The following is a 12756-nucleotide window of genomic DNA, read 5'->3' on the forward strand; positions in this document are numbered from 1 at the left end:
CTGAAGAGTAATAAGCAAACAAACGATGAAATTCCCCGTTCAAGTCAATTTACCGACTAAACAGTGTCCACTTAGTGCTGAAGTATGAGATGAGGCAAATACAACTGGTCCTACCCAGTTTTGAGTTCAGAAAAGGAGGTAACAAAAGACGAACTACGACTACTATTCGATTAGATCAAGTCTTAAAAATGCAGGAAAGCATATTTTCAAAAAAAATCAGAACTTTCTTATCAATATCTTGGCAAACACACTGAAATATAACAATCCAATTTACAACTATTAGTAATGATTGGTTGTCAAACTCACTCCCATGTTTCTTTTCCTTGGAGGGGAAATAGCAGAAGTAGCTGGACTACAACATTAGTTTAAACAATTTTAATAAAATTTGAAACTATTGAAAACTAGAAATTCGCAAGCTCCAACGTTGCAATATTAGCTACGCTTTGGTCATTCGTAAACAGTAAATACATTTCGAGAAACAAATGTAATCTATACCTAATCAAACGCAAACAAAATTATAATCACAATAGTCAGCAATAACGTGGTAATTGTTCCTACAAATTTTAAAAATGGGGAAATATATATGCGAAGCTGGCCTTTTTCTTCAGTCAAATTTTCACAGGATCCAGTTTTGGTTTAAATTTATCAGAAATTAAAAAAAGGGGAACTCCTTAAAAGTTGGAAGGAAACCATCGATCGGGGGGGGGGGGGGGGGGGGGGGAGGGGAGCGGGTTGAGAGATCGCGTTGAAATTTGAGATGGATACTCAGGGAAAAATTTAAAGAACATTCAGTTAGATTAAATAGAGCAATTCTTTAAAGTTTCAAGCCTAAAAATAAACAATTTAAGCTATTTGAAACAAATATTCCCAACAAATGAAATATTTTGTTTGTTCTCTGCAAATTTTGTTCAAAAAACGTGTCTATACGTCTCTCTGTTTTGCTGGTTTAAAAATATTGTGCGGACCATTTTCTCACAGCATCAAAATGAATTGTTGAAAAATAAATTTCAGGCATTTAGGGCTCTCAAAACAGCAAATATTAAATTTGAAAATGTAAAATTAAAATTGTGTTCTTTTCTTAATTCTAGAGTTGATTTTTCAAAAAACACTTGTCATATCATCAGAACTAACCAATTGAGTATTTTCAATACTTTGAAGACGTAAAATAAACCGGTTTCAAGGAATCAATATCAAATCAAGCACAGTCATCATTGAAAAAAAAGGAAATCTCTTCTCATCTTTTTATTTGTATTCTAATAATGTTAAGGCAGATAGCTAGAAAACATAGCTGGCAGATTGCCAGAAAATAGCAGCAATAGCTTCGTAGACCTGCAGTCTCAAAAAACAGTAAAAAAGACAGACAAAAAAAATGTCTTCTCATTGAAGGCTGATATGTTATATTTTGATTAAAAATCTGTATAAGTTTTTGCTGCCTCTATTAGCTGCACAAAGAGTGACGCATACCCATTTGACCTTACATTTTTGAATTAAAGCAAATAAAAGTGAATTTCAAAGTGAGGCGTAGAAAAAGATGAGAATTTTGTCATTTGATTATTCGGCTATCACATCGCGAATTAGAGCGATTGAGAAGAAAATAAAAAAGCTCAAATCTTGAAAACACATACTTTTGCCTAAAAACTAGTCTCATCTCACAATGATTTCAAGTCTAAAAAGCATCTATGCAAGAATGGGCTTCATCCAGAACCTGCCGACATAGGCGAGCTGTCATAGAATTTTAGACGCGACATTTCTCATGTAAAATAATTCTGCGCCACTGTTGACGCAAGATAATTATTTTATTTTGTTGTTTTTATCTCAATTTTACTCGTTAGTTTTTATTTTATATGGTTTATCATCTAAATAGTGACAAATTTGCCGAAACTATGACCAGTTGGGGCTGAAAGATATTGATTTCGATTCATACTGCCATAAGGCATTGACTCAACAGTATGGGTGTGCTCGAACAGGTCAGAAAAATTCGATTAACAAGTGCCCGGTCAGGGCTGAAGAGTAATAAGCAGACAAACAATGAAATTCCCCGTTCAAGTCAATTTACGACTACTATTCGATTAGATCAAGTCTTAAAAATGCAGGAAAGCATATTTTCAAAAAATTTCAGAACTTTCTTATCAATATTTTGGCAAACATACTGAAATATAACAATCCATTTTACAGAAATTAGTAATGATCGTTTGTCCCACTTACTCCCATGTTTCTTTTCCTTGGAGGGGAAATAGCAGAAGTAGCTGGAATAAAACATTAGCTTAAAAAATTTTAATAAAATTTGAAATTATTGAAAACTAGAAATTCACAAGCCCCAAGGTCGCAATATTAGCTACGCTTTGGTCATTCGTAAACAGAAAATACAATTTGAGAAACAAATGTAATCTATACCTAATCAAACGCAAACAAAATTATAATCACAATAGTCAGCAATAACGTGGTAATATATGCGAAGCTGGCTTTTTCTTCAGTCAAATTTTCACAGGATCCAGTTTTGATTTAAATTTATCAGAAATTTTTTTAAAAAAAGGAACTCGAAGGAACTTAAAAGTTCGAAGGAAAACATCGCTAGGGGGAGCGGGTTGACAGATCGCGATGAAATTTGAGATGGATACACAGGGAAAAATTTAAAGAACATTCAGTTAGATTAAATAGAGCAATTCTTTAAAGTTTCAAGCCTAAAAATAAACAAATTAAACTAAATGAAACGAATATTCCCAACAAATGAAATATTTTGTTTGTTCTCTACAAATTTTGTTCAAAAAACGTTTCTATACGTCTCTCTGTTTTGCTGGTTTAAAAATATTGTGCTGACCATTTTCTCACTGCATAAAATTGAATTGTTGTAAAATTAAAGACCTCAGGCAATTTAGGGCTCTCAAAACAGCAAATATTAACTTTGAAAATGTAAAACTAAAAGCTCAAAATTGTATTCTTAATTCTAGAGTTAAGAATTAAACAGCAAATATTAACTTTGAAAATGTAACACTAAAAGCTCAAAATTGTATTTCTTAATTCTAGAGTTGATTTTTCAAAAAACACTTGTCATATCATCAGAACTATCCACTTGAATATTTTCAATAGCTTGAAGACGTAAACGAAACCGGTTTCAAGAAATCAATATCAAATCAAGCACATTCATTATTGAAAAAAAGAGAAGGAAATCTCATCTATTTATTTGTATTCTAATAATGTTAAGGCAGATAGCTAGAAAACATAGCTGGCAGATTGCCAGAAAACAGCAGCAATAGCTTCGTAGACCTGCAGTCTCAAAAAACAGTAAAAAAGACAGACCAAAAAAATTGTCTTCTCATTGAAGGCTGCTATGTTATATTTTGATTAAAAATCTGTATAAGTTTTTGCTGCCTCTATTAGCTGCTCTCAATTAATCATCATTATTTGAGTGACGCATACCCATTTGACCTTATATTTTTGAATTAAAGCAAATAAAAGTGAATTTCAAAGTGAGGAAGTCATTTTTGAGAGTCAGGTAAGTCAAATGTGACCTATTTAATCACGCGAATAAACAAAAAACTCGCTCCACTAAGAGCGAAAAATGACGCCACGCACCCAAGTCAGTTGAGATTGCATGAACGAATGAACAAAAAGCAGATTTAAAGTGGTTGTGACGTTCTATGGTCGTAACAAAAATCGCGACGACGAAATAAAAAAAACCAAGAGAAGGCCAATAATAGCCCCAGCTATCGCTGCGCGGCTATTAATAATCTCCTTTAGTAATGAAACACATATCAATTGCAAAGTTACAGCGTTTATGGACTGCCAGGTCGACAAACTTAATACACCTGGTCAATTTTGTTAATGAAAAAACTATTTTTCACTTCTCTGTATTTTGAAATTGCTCTTCGAAATGAGCTTTTCCAGTTTTCGGGCGTTTTTTTGTCGCAAGAAAAATCAAGATGTTTGTGAATGTGAAGCTCCTCAAATGAAAGAAGATAATTTTTTTTCGAAGGAAGGAAATTTTCTTTTCCAGTTCATAACAAATTATAAAATTTTCCTTTTCTTTTTGAAGAGTGGAAGGGTCAAACCACAAAACTTACTGATATTAAGTGCTCCTCAACGCTACTAAATAAGAGCCTTTAAGAACAGCTTTCAACGTTTCTTTGCATGATAGAAACAAACGAAGGAAGAGTCAAAAATTGTCAGAAATATTAAACGTTCGAAAAATTGCTTCAGTTTGAAAAGTTTTTGAAAATGCGGTTTTAATATATTCAGAAGTAAAACTGTGTTTGAAAAGCTGCTTGTGTGGGTGTATGTATGGGTGTTTGCTCTAGTAATGTCTGTGTTATGTGTGTTTTAGAGAGAGAGAAAGAGAGTTAGCGTGAAGAGATTTGCTAGATTTTTAAAAATTGACAGTCCCATTCTGCTCATGAAATATCAAAATTTAAAAAAAAATTCTCTACAAACTTCAAAAAAATACGTTTCAAAGTTTAGTGTCAACATTACAGTTACCGATACAATTGCCTTGAAAAGTCCGCGCCTAAATTTTTTAGCAAAAAACATACCTGATTGAACAGGGGCAAACCTTGAGTACTGACCAATTTACGAGTACACATTTTTTTAAATATGTTTTTTTTTGTGTTGGGCGTTGTATTTGTTGACATTTGTTTGTGTAATGTCTGCGTTTCTATGGTTTTTCTGTGTCTCTGTGTTTAAAAATGTACTACAGTTATCTTTTTGAAATTTTTTGAAGACCTTTTGGTTTGTATGCCGAAAAAAGACGGCCTTATTTTGCTTCAAACAGTACAAGTAATTTTCTCCAATGCATATAAGTTGCTTTTGGATACTCCCAACGGTTGTGACAGAAGTTGTTTTTGCAGCCATGAGAGGTATGTTGAAACACTCTGCACTACGCACAGACTCGCACGAGCCGTCTTGTTATATTTTACTTGTTGTTCCAACTTTTCACCCATATTTGAACCAATAACTTTACCCCACTATATTTTCACCCCCTGTAATTCCTTATACAACTGTTATAATTAACAATCAAAAACAGAGATATATAGGGGTGCCAAGTTTTGAGATTAATGCCCAAAATTAGGGAAACGTAGTGTTGGGGAAGGGTTTTGGGCCGAAACTTTTGTTTTTAGAGTTAAATGAATCGATGGTTAAAAGGAGTACAATTACACTGGATTTTTGTTACTAACCCTAAAAATTTCCATAGATCACTGGTGGATGCGTTGCTATATGCGAAGTGATTCAAGTAATTGCTCAGGCCTCGTACAAAAGTTTCCTTCCCCAGAAAAAAGTAGAGCATCCTGTTGAGAGAACAACCTTTATTGTAGCTTATGTCGTCAAAAATCTCTCTCACCTAAACACAAAACCGGTACATTCACGGTGTTTCAACAAAGAAAGATGGGAAGTTGGAACTGCAACCAACACACAGAGGCACGGGTAGAAACTGAATGTTTATAGCCGATAAGCTAACACTCGTATAGTTTTATATTAAAAAAGGCAATGGGCAATCCACATCTCTTATTGCGTAATACAAACATATCCGGCAGGTTGACGTAAAGCCGGAAAATATAGTTAGTACAGTGCCCTAGAACATAGATAGCAAAAGGTACTGAGCTGAATTGGAGTGATGGCCGCTATCCATTTAAAAAATGAAAATTCATTCTTCTTTATTGTGAACAACGTAAAAAGTTTCAATTAAAAATCAAATTCTTTATTTCATTTCATTCTCGAGCCATATATTTACAATCCGTTATTAACAGTTGTTCGTTATTGACCCTGAAAGGATTTAGAGTGAACTGAAATAACCTTAAAAAGTAATTTAGAGTGTGAGGTATGTCATGAAAAAAACTTATCGACTGAAATTCATGTTAAAACAGCACAATTCAACTAACAACTCACCACTAATAACACTATGCAAAATAAAATAGCTGAATAGCGGCATGAACGTCACAAACAAAACCGCTGTTTTGCACTTTGAGACAAGGACTAAAAACTGAAAAAGTGAGTAGGGACTACATACTTGACCAAACGCCGAATATTGCAAGGTCACCTACGACCAACCTGGCTGTATAAATATCTTACAGAGAACTATTTTTGAGGGAATTCTCTCAAAAAGCACCAGACTTCTCTCCGGGGTACCACAAGGTGGGGTTCTCAGCCCTCGCCTGTTCTGCTGGTATATAATTGATATGCCGAAACCATCTGACAATAGAGTTAAAGTACTGTATTTACAGACGACACAACATTGCATTCCCAAGATGCGGATTACAACCAAGCGGTGAAAAGAATAAGCGAGTACAGCCTGTACATCAGCGAATACCTGCCGTCGAGACAACTATGCGTCACCATCGAACTGGTCCGCCTTGTTGATCTCTCCGTGGAACCTCGAATAGTCCTTCCCACTAAATTTGAAACTAGTAGACATCGAAAACCCCACTTTAAAGAAGCTGAAACTGCGTGCAACTCTTTACTACCAGGGTTTTAGTTTCTCGAAGCACATCCACAGAACAAGACGGCAAGCAGCAGAAATTCTGTTCTAAAAGCGCTCGCAACATCTAAAAGCGGACTGCAGAAAGAGGGTCAAAACTCCATCTAAAAAACCTTGGTCAGATCAACGCTCAGTTATGCCGCTGCATCGTGGTGCCACCTAGCATCAAACACAGGATGGCAGAAACTCGAACGAAGGCAGAATGAGGCCCAGCGAGCGATAACAGGATACACGAGAATGAGCGACATTGATCTCCTACGGCATGAGTGAATATGTGTTCATGTCGAAAGTCACTGCAAACGCTTTGCAGCACAGTTTTAGACAAGAGCAGAGAGGGAAGGACACCCAGTCAACCTCTGCGTACACCACAAACATGACAGTAGAATGAAAACAAGGCCAGGGGGCACCTAGGGCAGCTGCAAGGAAAAGTTCGACATTTCCGACACAATCATGGGAAAACAGCTCTCCTAAGAATTGCGCACAGGCTACGTGCCAAGCTAACTCGAGAACTACACCGTTAAACATACCCGGCAGATTGCCGGAAAATAGCCGCCGTTGATTCCAATAAGCATGATTGGGATTGAACGAATAGAATATATTGAAAAAAAAATATAGATTTTTGTACAAAAATATTTTTCAAGTCCGATTTATTTTGATGGCATTTCGTAGTTGAACATACTTCTGTTTCTTAGAGAGACGCTACAGTGGCTACTATCAACAACAATAAGCATTAGAGGTGGTAACTAAGACTTATAGGAACGACGTTCAAATAGCGGGCATCTAAAATTGGGCTTTATGGGTTTATCCCGTTTCTATTTCTGACTTCAATTTTTTTTATACCGACTCAGTTCATTTTGAATTGCTTTGCTTAGCAACTGATGTTCAAATTCACTTTTAGCAGAATGAGAGAAGAGAGAAACTAGCCTAGAGAAGTCAAAAAGATTTCACGCAAAATGTCGAAAAAGCGGCAAAATGGTAAAGCGAAAAAATGTTTGACGAAGTAAAAAAAAAACATAGCAGGACAAGTCCTGACGTACAATTCAAAGAATTTTCATTGACTAAGCAGAAAATCTAGACCTAGAATGGGCCATGAGTGAATTCAGAAAACCATTTTAAAAAAATCAGAACAAAAAAAGAAAAAAACAGAAAATCAATATCAAAATGCCGCATGTGAGCAAAAAAAACCCTAGCGAGAAATGAAATTTTAATTCAAACAAAAAACTAGGCCTAGAATGAGCTGTGAATGGATTGGGAAAACCATTTAGAAAAAAATCCGATCCAAAAAATCGAAAAAAACAGTAAAAATCAGAGTGAAATTGCCGCATGTGAACAAAAAACCACTATCGAGAAACCGAATATTTGTTCAAACACCGTTTTCTCACTCTACTTTAAAATTAGAGCGAAAAAAATTCACGCCGCAAAACCACTCGCTTTTTCGCTCCACTTCCTGTTTCGGCGTGACCAAAATCACTACTCCAATTTGACTTCAAAAATCATGAAAATGTGTGAACCGATCTTAAAAAAAACATAGCAGGACAAGTCCTGACGTACAATTCAAAGAATTTTCATTGACTAAGCAGAAAATCTAGACCTAGAATGGGCCATGAGTGAATTCAGAAAACCATTTTAAAAAAATCAGAACAAAAAAAGAAAAAAACAGAAAATCAATATCAAAATGCCGCATGTGAGCAAAAAAAACCCTAGCGAGAAATGAAATTTTAATTCAAACAAAAAACTAGGCCTAGAATGAGCTGTGAATGGATTGGGAAAACCATTTAGAAAAAAATCCGATTCAAAAAATCGAAAAAAACAGTAAACATCAAAGTGAAATTGCCGCTTGTGAACAAAAAACCACTAGCGAGAAAACGAATTTTTGTTCAAACACCGTTTTCTCACTCTACTGTAAAATTAGAGTGAAAAAATTTCACGCCGCAAAACCACTCGCTTTTTCGCTCCATTTCCTGTTTCGGCGTGACCAAAATCACTACTCCAATTTGACTTCAAAAATCATGAAAATGTGTGAACAGATCTTAAAAAAAAAGACAGCGCCCCAATACAATTCAAATTCTTTGAATTGTAAAAAATACGAGTGCAATAATAGCCGGCTGAGAAGATGAGGGCGGCTATTAACAAGTTGATTAAGGAGAAACCAATCGTTCACCCGAGAAAGGTACACGAACTCGAAAGAAATCGGTCACGCTAAGATCGAGTAACTCTCGCCCAATTGCGATTGTCATATTGGCCCCCGCTCCAAGAATATCAACATAGAATAGGCAAAATAGACAACAATTTATGCCGGAGGTGTCAGCAGGAAACGGAAACAGCCTGGCACGCCCTATCATGCATTGCAGGAATTGATCACAAGTGTCAGTGGACAGACACTGGAAAAGCCGCAGAAGTAATTCAGATACTTCGGGCTTACAACAACAACCAACCTAGTATCTTCCTACCGGATACTGGTAACTCTGAACTAAAATCAATGTAACAGTCATGCATTTGGGACTATTAGCACCTATAAGGTGAAAAAATGAACTTTTTCTCTATTATACATATTTATAGTTGTGTTAGGTATCCACAGTCTACGACGCAGTTAAGGGAAATTTGAACACAAAATATGACTTGAAGCCATTCAACCAGCCAGCCTTAAGGATGTAAATTTGCTTGCCATTTGTATGATCAAATTGTTCAAATAATCAGCAAATTTAGAACCATTAGATACTGCTAACAAAAGCAGTTGACTCTATCGTCAAATTGAGAAACTCTAGGTTTTTAAACAGTTCAGAATCTGCAAGATTGTTATATCGGCTACGTTTCGAATTTTTCTTAAGCTGGCTTAAGCAAAATCTTATTAACAGTACTATCGTATAATGAGTGTTTATAAACATTATTAGAAGATTGCACAAAATTTATTACCTATGATATTCTTAACAAAAATAGTAAATTTAGAGGCCTAAGGTCAATACTGGCTCCAAGATTATTTTTTAAAAAATTCTAGTGAGAAAAACTGGGGCGGGCAACGTTTGAAAACAAGGCTGTGAAGATCATGTTTTTTGAGTTTCTTGAGCAGACGGAACAACAAATACAAAATGAAACAGTTCCAAAAAATCTAACATCTCAGCGAAGCAGCTCAAATCAATTAAAACATACCCGGCAGATTGCCGTAAAATAGCCGCCGTTGACACTCATAACCAAGATTCAGATTGAAAGAAGAGAAAAAAACTAATGAAAAAAATGATTTTTGTACACGAAGAATTTTAAAGTGGAAACTATTTTCATGTCATTTAGGAGCTGAACATACTCCTGCTTCATAGTGAGACGAAACAGGAGCTAGCATCAATTAAGCATTAAAGACGATAACTAAGAATGAAGTTTAAGTAACGGGCATCTAAATTTGGGCTTTACGGGTTTAACCCGTTTTCATTTCTGATTTCATTTCCCGATACTGATTCAGTTCATTTATTTTGAATTGCTTTGCTGAGCAACCGCTGTCTACAAACACTTTTAGCAGAATGAGAGAAGGTTGAAACTAGCCCAGAGAAGACAAAAAGATTATACGCAAAATGTTGAACAAGCTGTGAACTAAGTGAAAGCGAGAAGAATTAATCGACGAAGTAAAAAAACATAGCAGGACAAGTCCTGGCGTACAATTCGAAGAACTTTCATTGACTAAACAAAAAACTAGACCTAGAAGGGACTATGAGTGAAATTCGAAAACCGTTTCTAGAAAAAATCAGACCAGAAAATTAAAAAAAAAAACAGAAAATCAGTGTCAAAATGCCGCATTTGAACAGTAAACCACTGCCGACAAATAAAAATTTGGTTCAAACAAAAGACTAAACCTAGAATGGACTATTAATGGATTGGGAAAACCACTTAGAAAAAAATTCCGATCCAAAAAGCGAAAAAAACATTTAAAATCAAACTGAAATTGCCGCAGGTGAATAAAAAACCAATAGCGAGAAAGCGAAGTTTTGTTCAAACCTGGTTTTCTCACTCTACTTTAAAATTAGTGTGAAAAAAATTCACGCCGCAAAAACTACTCGCTTTTTCGCTCCACTTCCTGTTTCGGCGTGACCAAAATCACTACTCCAATTTGACTTCAAAAATCATGAAAATTTGTGAACATATATTAAAAAAACATAGCCGGAAGAATTCCGGAAGCAACTCGAAGCGTCAAAACTTCATAAATACACCGTAATTTCAGCTGAAGCTATTAAATGCAGCAAAATTTTATATTATTGAAAACGTTTGGTAGAATTAAAAAAGTCTGAAATAATAAGGATGATCAAAGTATTGATAGGCTGAACAAACTTACAGGGCTATCAATTACCCTCAAATAATTCATGATTCTAATCTCAAAAAGATCGCGAAATCAAACGGCACATAGTAATAATAACTTAGAAACGAAGTTAAAATTTTCAAAAAAAGAATGCTCAAATTTTGGAATCAGAAAATTACTACAATTATAATCCTAATCGCTGCAATTAAGACAAAAACAAGATATACTTCTTATTTGTTGTATATATGCTAGATAACATGATTTCATACTAATTCAAAAATTTAAAAAAAAAAATCACAGAAAAGACATAATCAAAAGAATAATACTCAAAAAATCATTTAAAAACAACACTAAGGCCGGAAGAAAAAAACATTATAAATAGCAATAAGTGGAAATTTTGGAAAAGGCTTTTTAACAATCTCTCAGTACTGCCTTATGTTCAATGAAATCAATTGCAAACCAAAGAAATGACGAAATCCTAAGAAAAAGTTAAAATCATTCAATTTTTTAACAACTGAAATCAATATAACCAATATAAAGGTAGGTGCCAGTACAAAGCTAGAATGATAAACTAGAATGTGAAGAATATGGACACAATATGAGGAACACCGTAACAAAAATTAATTCTTGATTTTTGAAAGTTAAAAATCAAATTAAAAAAATCAAGAAAACGAATACATTTCACTGTTCAGCATTCAAGACATAGAAAAGGCAATTGGTCATCAGAGACAAAGATCCATCCTCCTGAACAGAACAAAAAGAAAAAGCAGAATTCAAACATACAAAACATTGAAACACTTTGCAAAAAATGGTCAAAAATTATCAAAACTGCATTTATGAAAAATTTTAATTGTTTTTCTAAAGGTTAACGCTAAAAAATGATTGAATTTTTATTGAAACAAAATTAAAGTATCTCATGTTGCACAAAAAGACTATTTCTAGTAATTAAAACCAAAATACAGACAAAAACTGAGAAAAATTGGAAAAAACTACCAACATCGGATTAGCATATGCACAATTTTATAAAACAAAATTACATCGGGTAGAAAGAGGCGTTGAGTACATAAATTATCAAAGGGAAGTTGCCATAATAACTGATTTTTGACAAAAAGACGGCTGAAAAATCCAAAATTGAAATTAATAGAAAAAGACAGAAATTAACTAAAAACTCAAGAAATATGTGCCAATTTTGAACATGAAACGCATTTTCAGGCTCTGCAAAACACAGTGGTACCAATTTCCGAGGTTTACATTTCAATATAGCATCGACTAAAAATTATTGCTACAAAAACCAAATTACAAGCAAAAAAATGAGCCACTTAGACGAATAAAGGGCTAAAAACGGTTATCTATTTGTGCCATTCAGTCAAAAACTACTTTTCAAAGTCAAAAAGTCATTCAGTAAACGCAGCGCATGATCAAAAAACTTCTCTCGCTCAGAAAAAATTAGTTCACACGGCAATTGTTCTCACTTTCGGTTTTAGGTCAGAACAGCGTCTGAACGAATAGTACTTCCGGTAAAAAAAAACCTTAAGAAAACCAATAGTCCTCTTCGAGTCGTGAATAAAAAAAAGATAGCGCCCCAATACAATTCAAATTCTTTGAATTGTTAAAATAGGAGCGCTATAATAGCCGGCTGAGAAGCTGAGGCGGCTATTAATAAACCTATTAACCTCATTAGGAAAATATTCACCATTTAACTCATGCACTTCGATTCCTACAGTTGATATGTCAATGAATGGTGCAGAAAAGGAGGTTGTTTATTACACTTGTACACGAAATAAAATTGTCGAGAGAACATGGAGTACTTGAACATCTGGTCGATTTAATGTTTAGCAAAATTGATCGTAAGGTGTTTACAATTGTGATCTCCAGGTAATTTACTAGTGATCTCCAGGTAATTTACTAGTGATCTCCAGGTAATTTACTAGTGATCTCCAGAATTCTTCAACTTTCAGCTACAACGCATCTTGGGTGAGATCTGTTCTAATGAAATTCCCATCATAGTAGA

The 12756-nt window shown here is 34.6% G+C and overlaps 1 protein-coding gene across 1 annotated transcript in view; it reads right to left on the reverse strand.

Annotated features, from left to right (window-relative positions):
• LOC142334712 (puromycin-sensitive aminopeptidase-like) overlaps positions 1-12756 on the reverse strand; it is a 75627-nt gene that overhangs the window by 23802 nt on the left and 39069 nt on the right. Inside the window, exon 7 of the mRNA XM_075382959.1 lies at positions 5169-5332. Coding sequence (XP_075239074.1) covers positions 5169-5332 — 164 coding nt within the window. The remainder of the gene's footprint in view (positions 1-5168; positions 5333-12756) is intronic.

Source organism: Convolutriloba macropyga, chromosome 1 (assembly GCF_964194025.1).
Source record: "Convolutriloba macropyga chromosome 1, txConMacr16.3, whole genome shotgun sequence".
Lineage (NCBI taxonomy): Eukaryota > Metazoa > Xenacoelomorpha > Acoela > Convolutidae > Convolutriloba > Convolutriloba macropyga.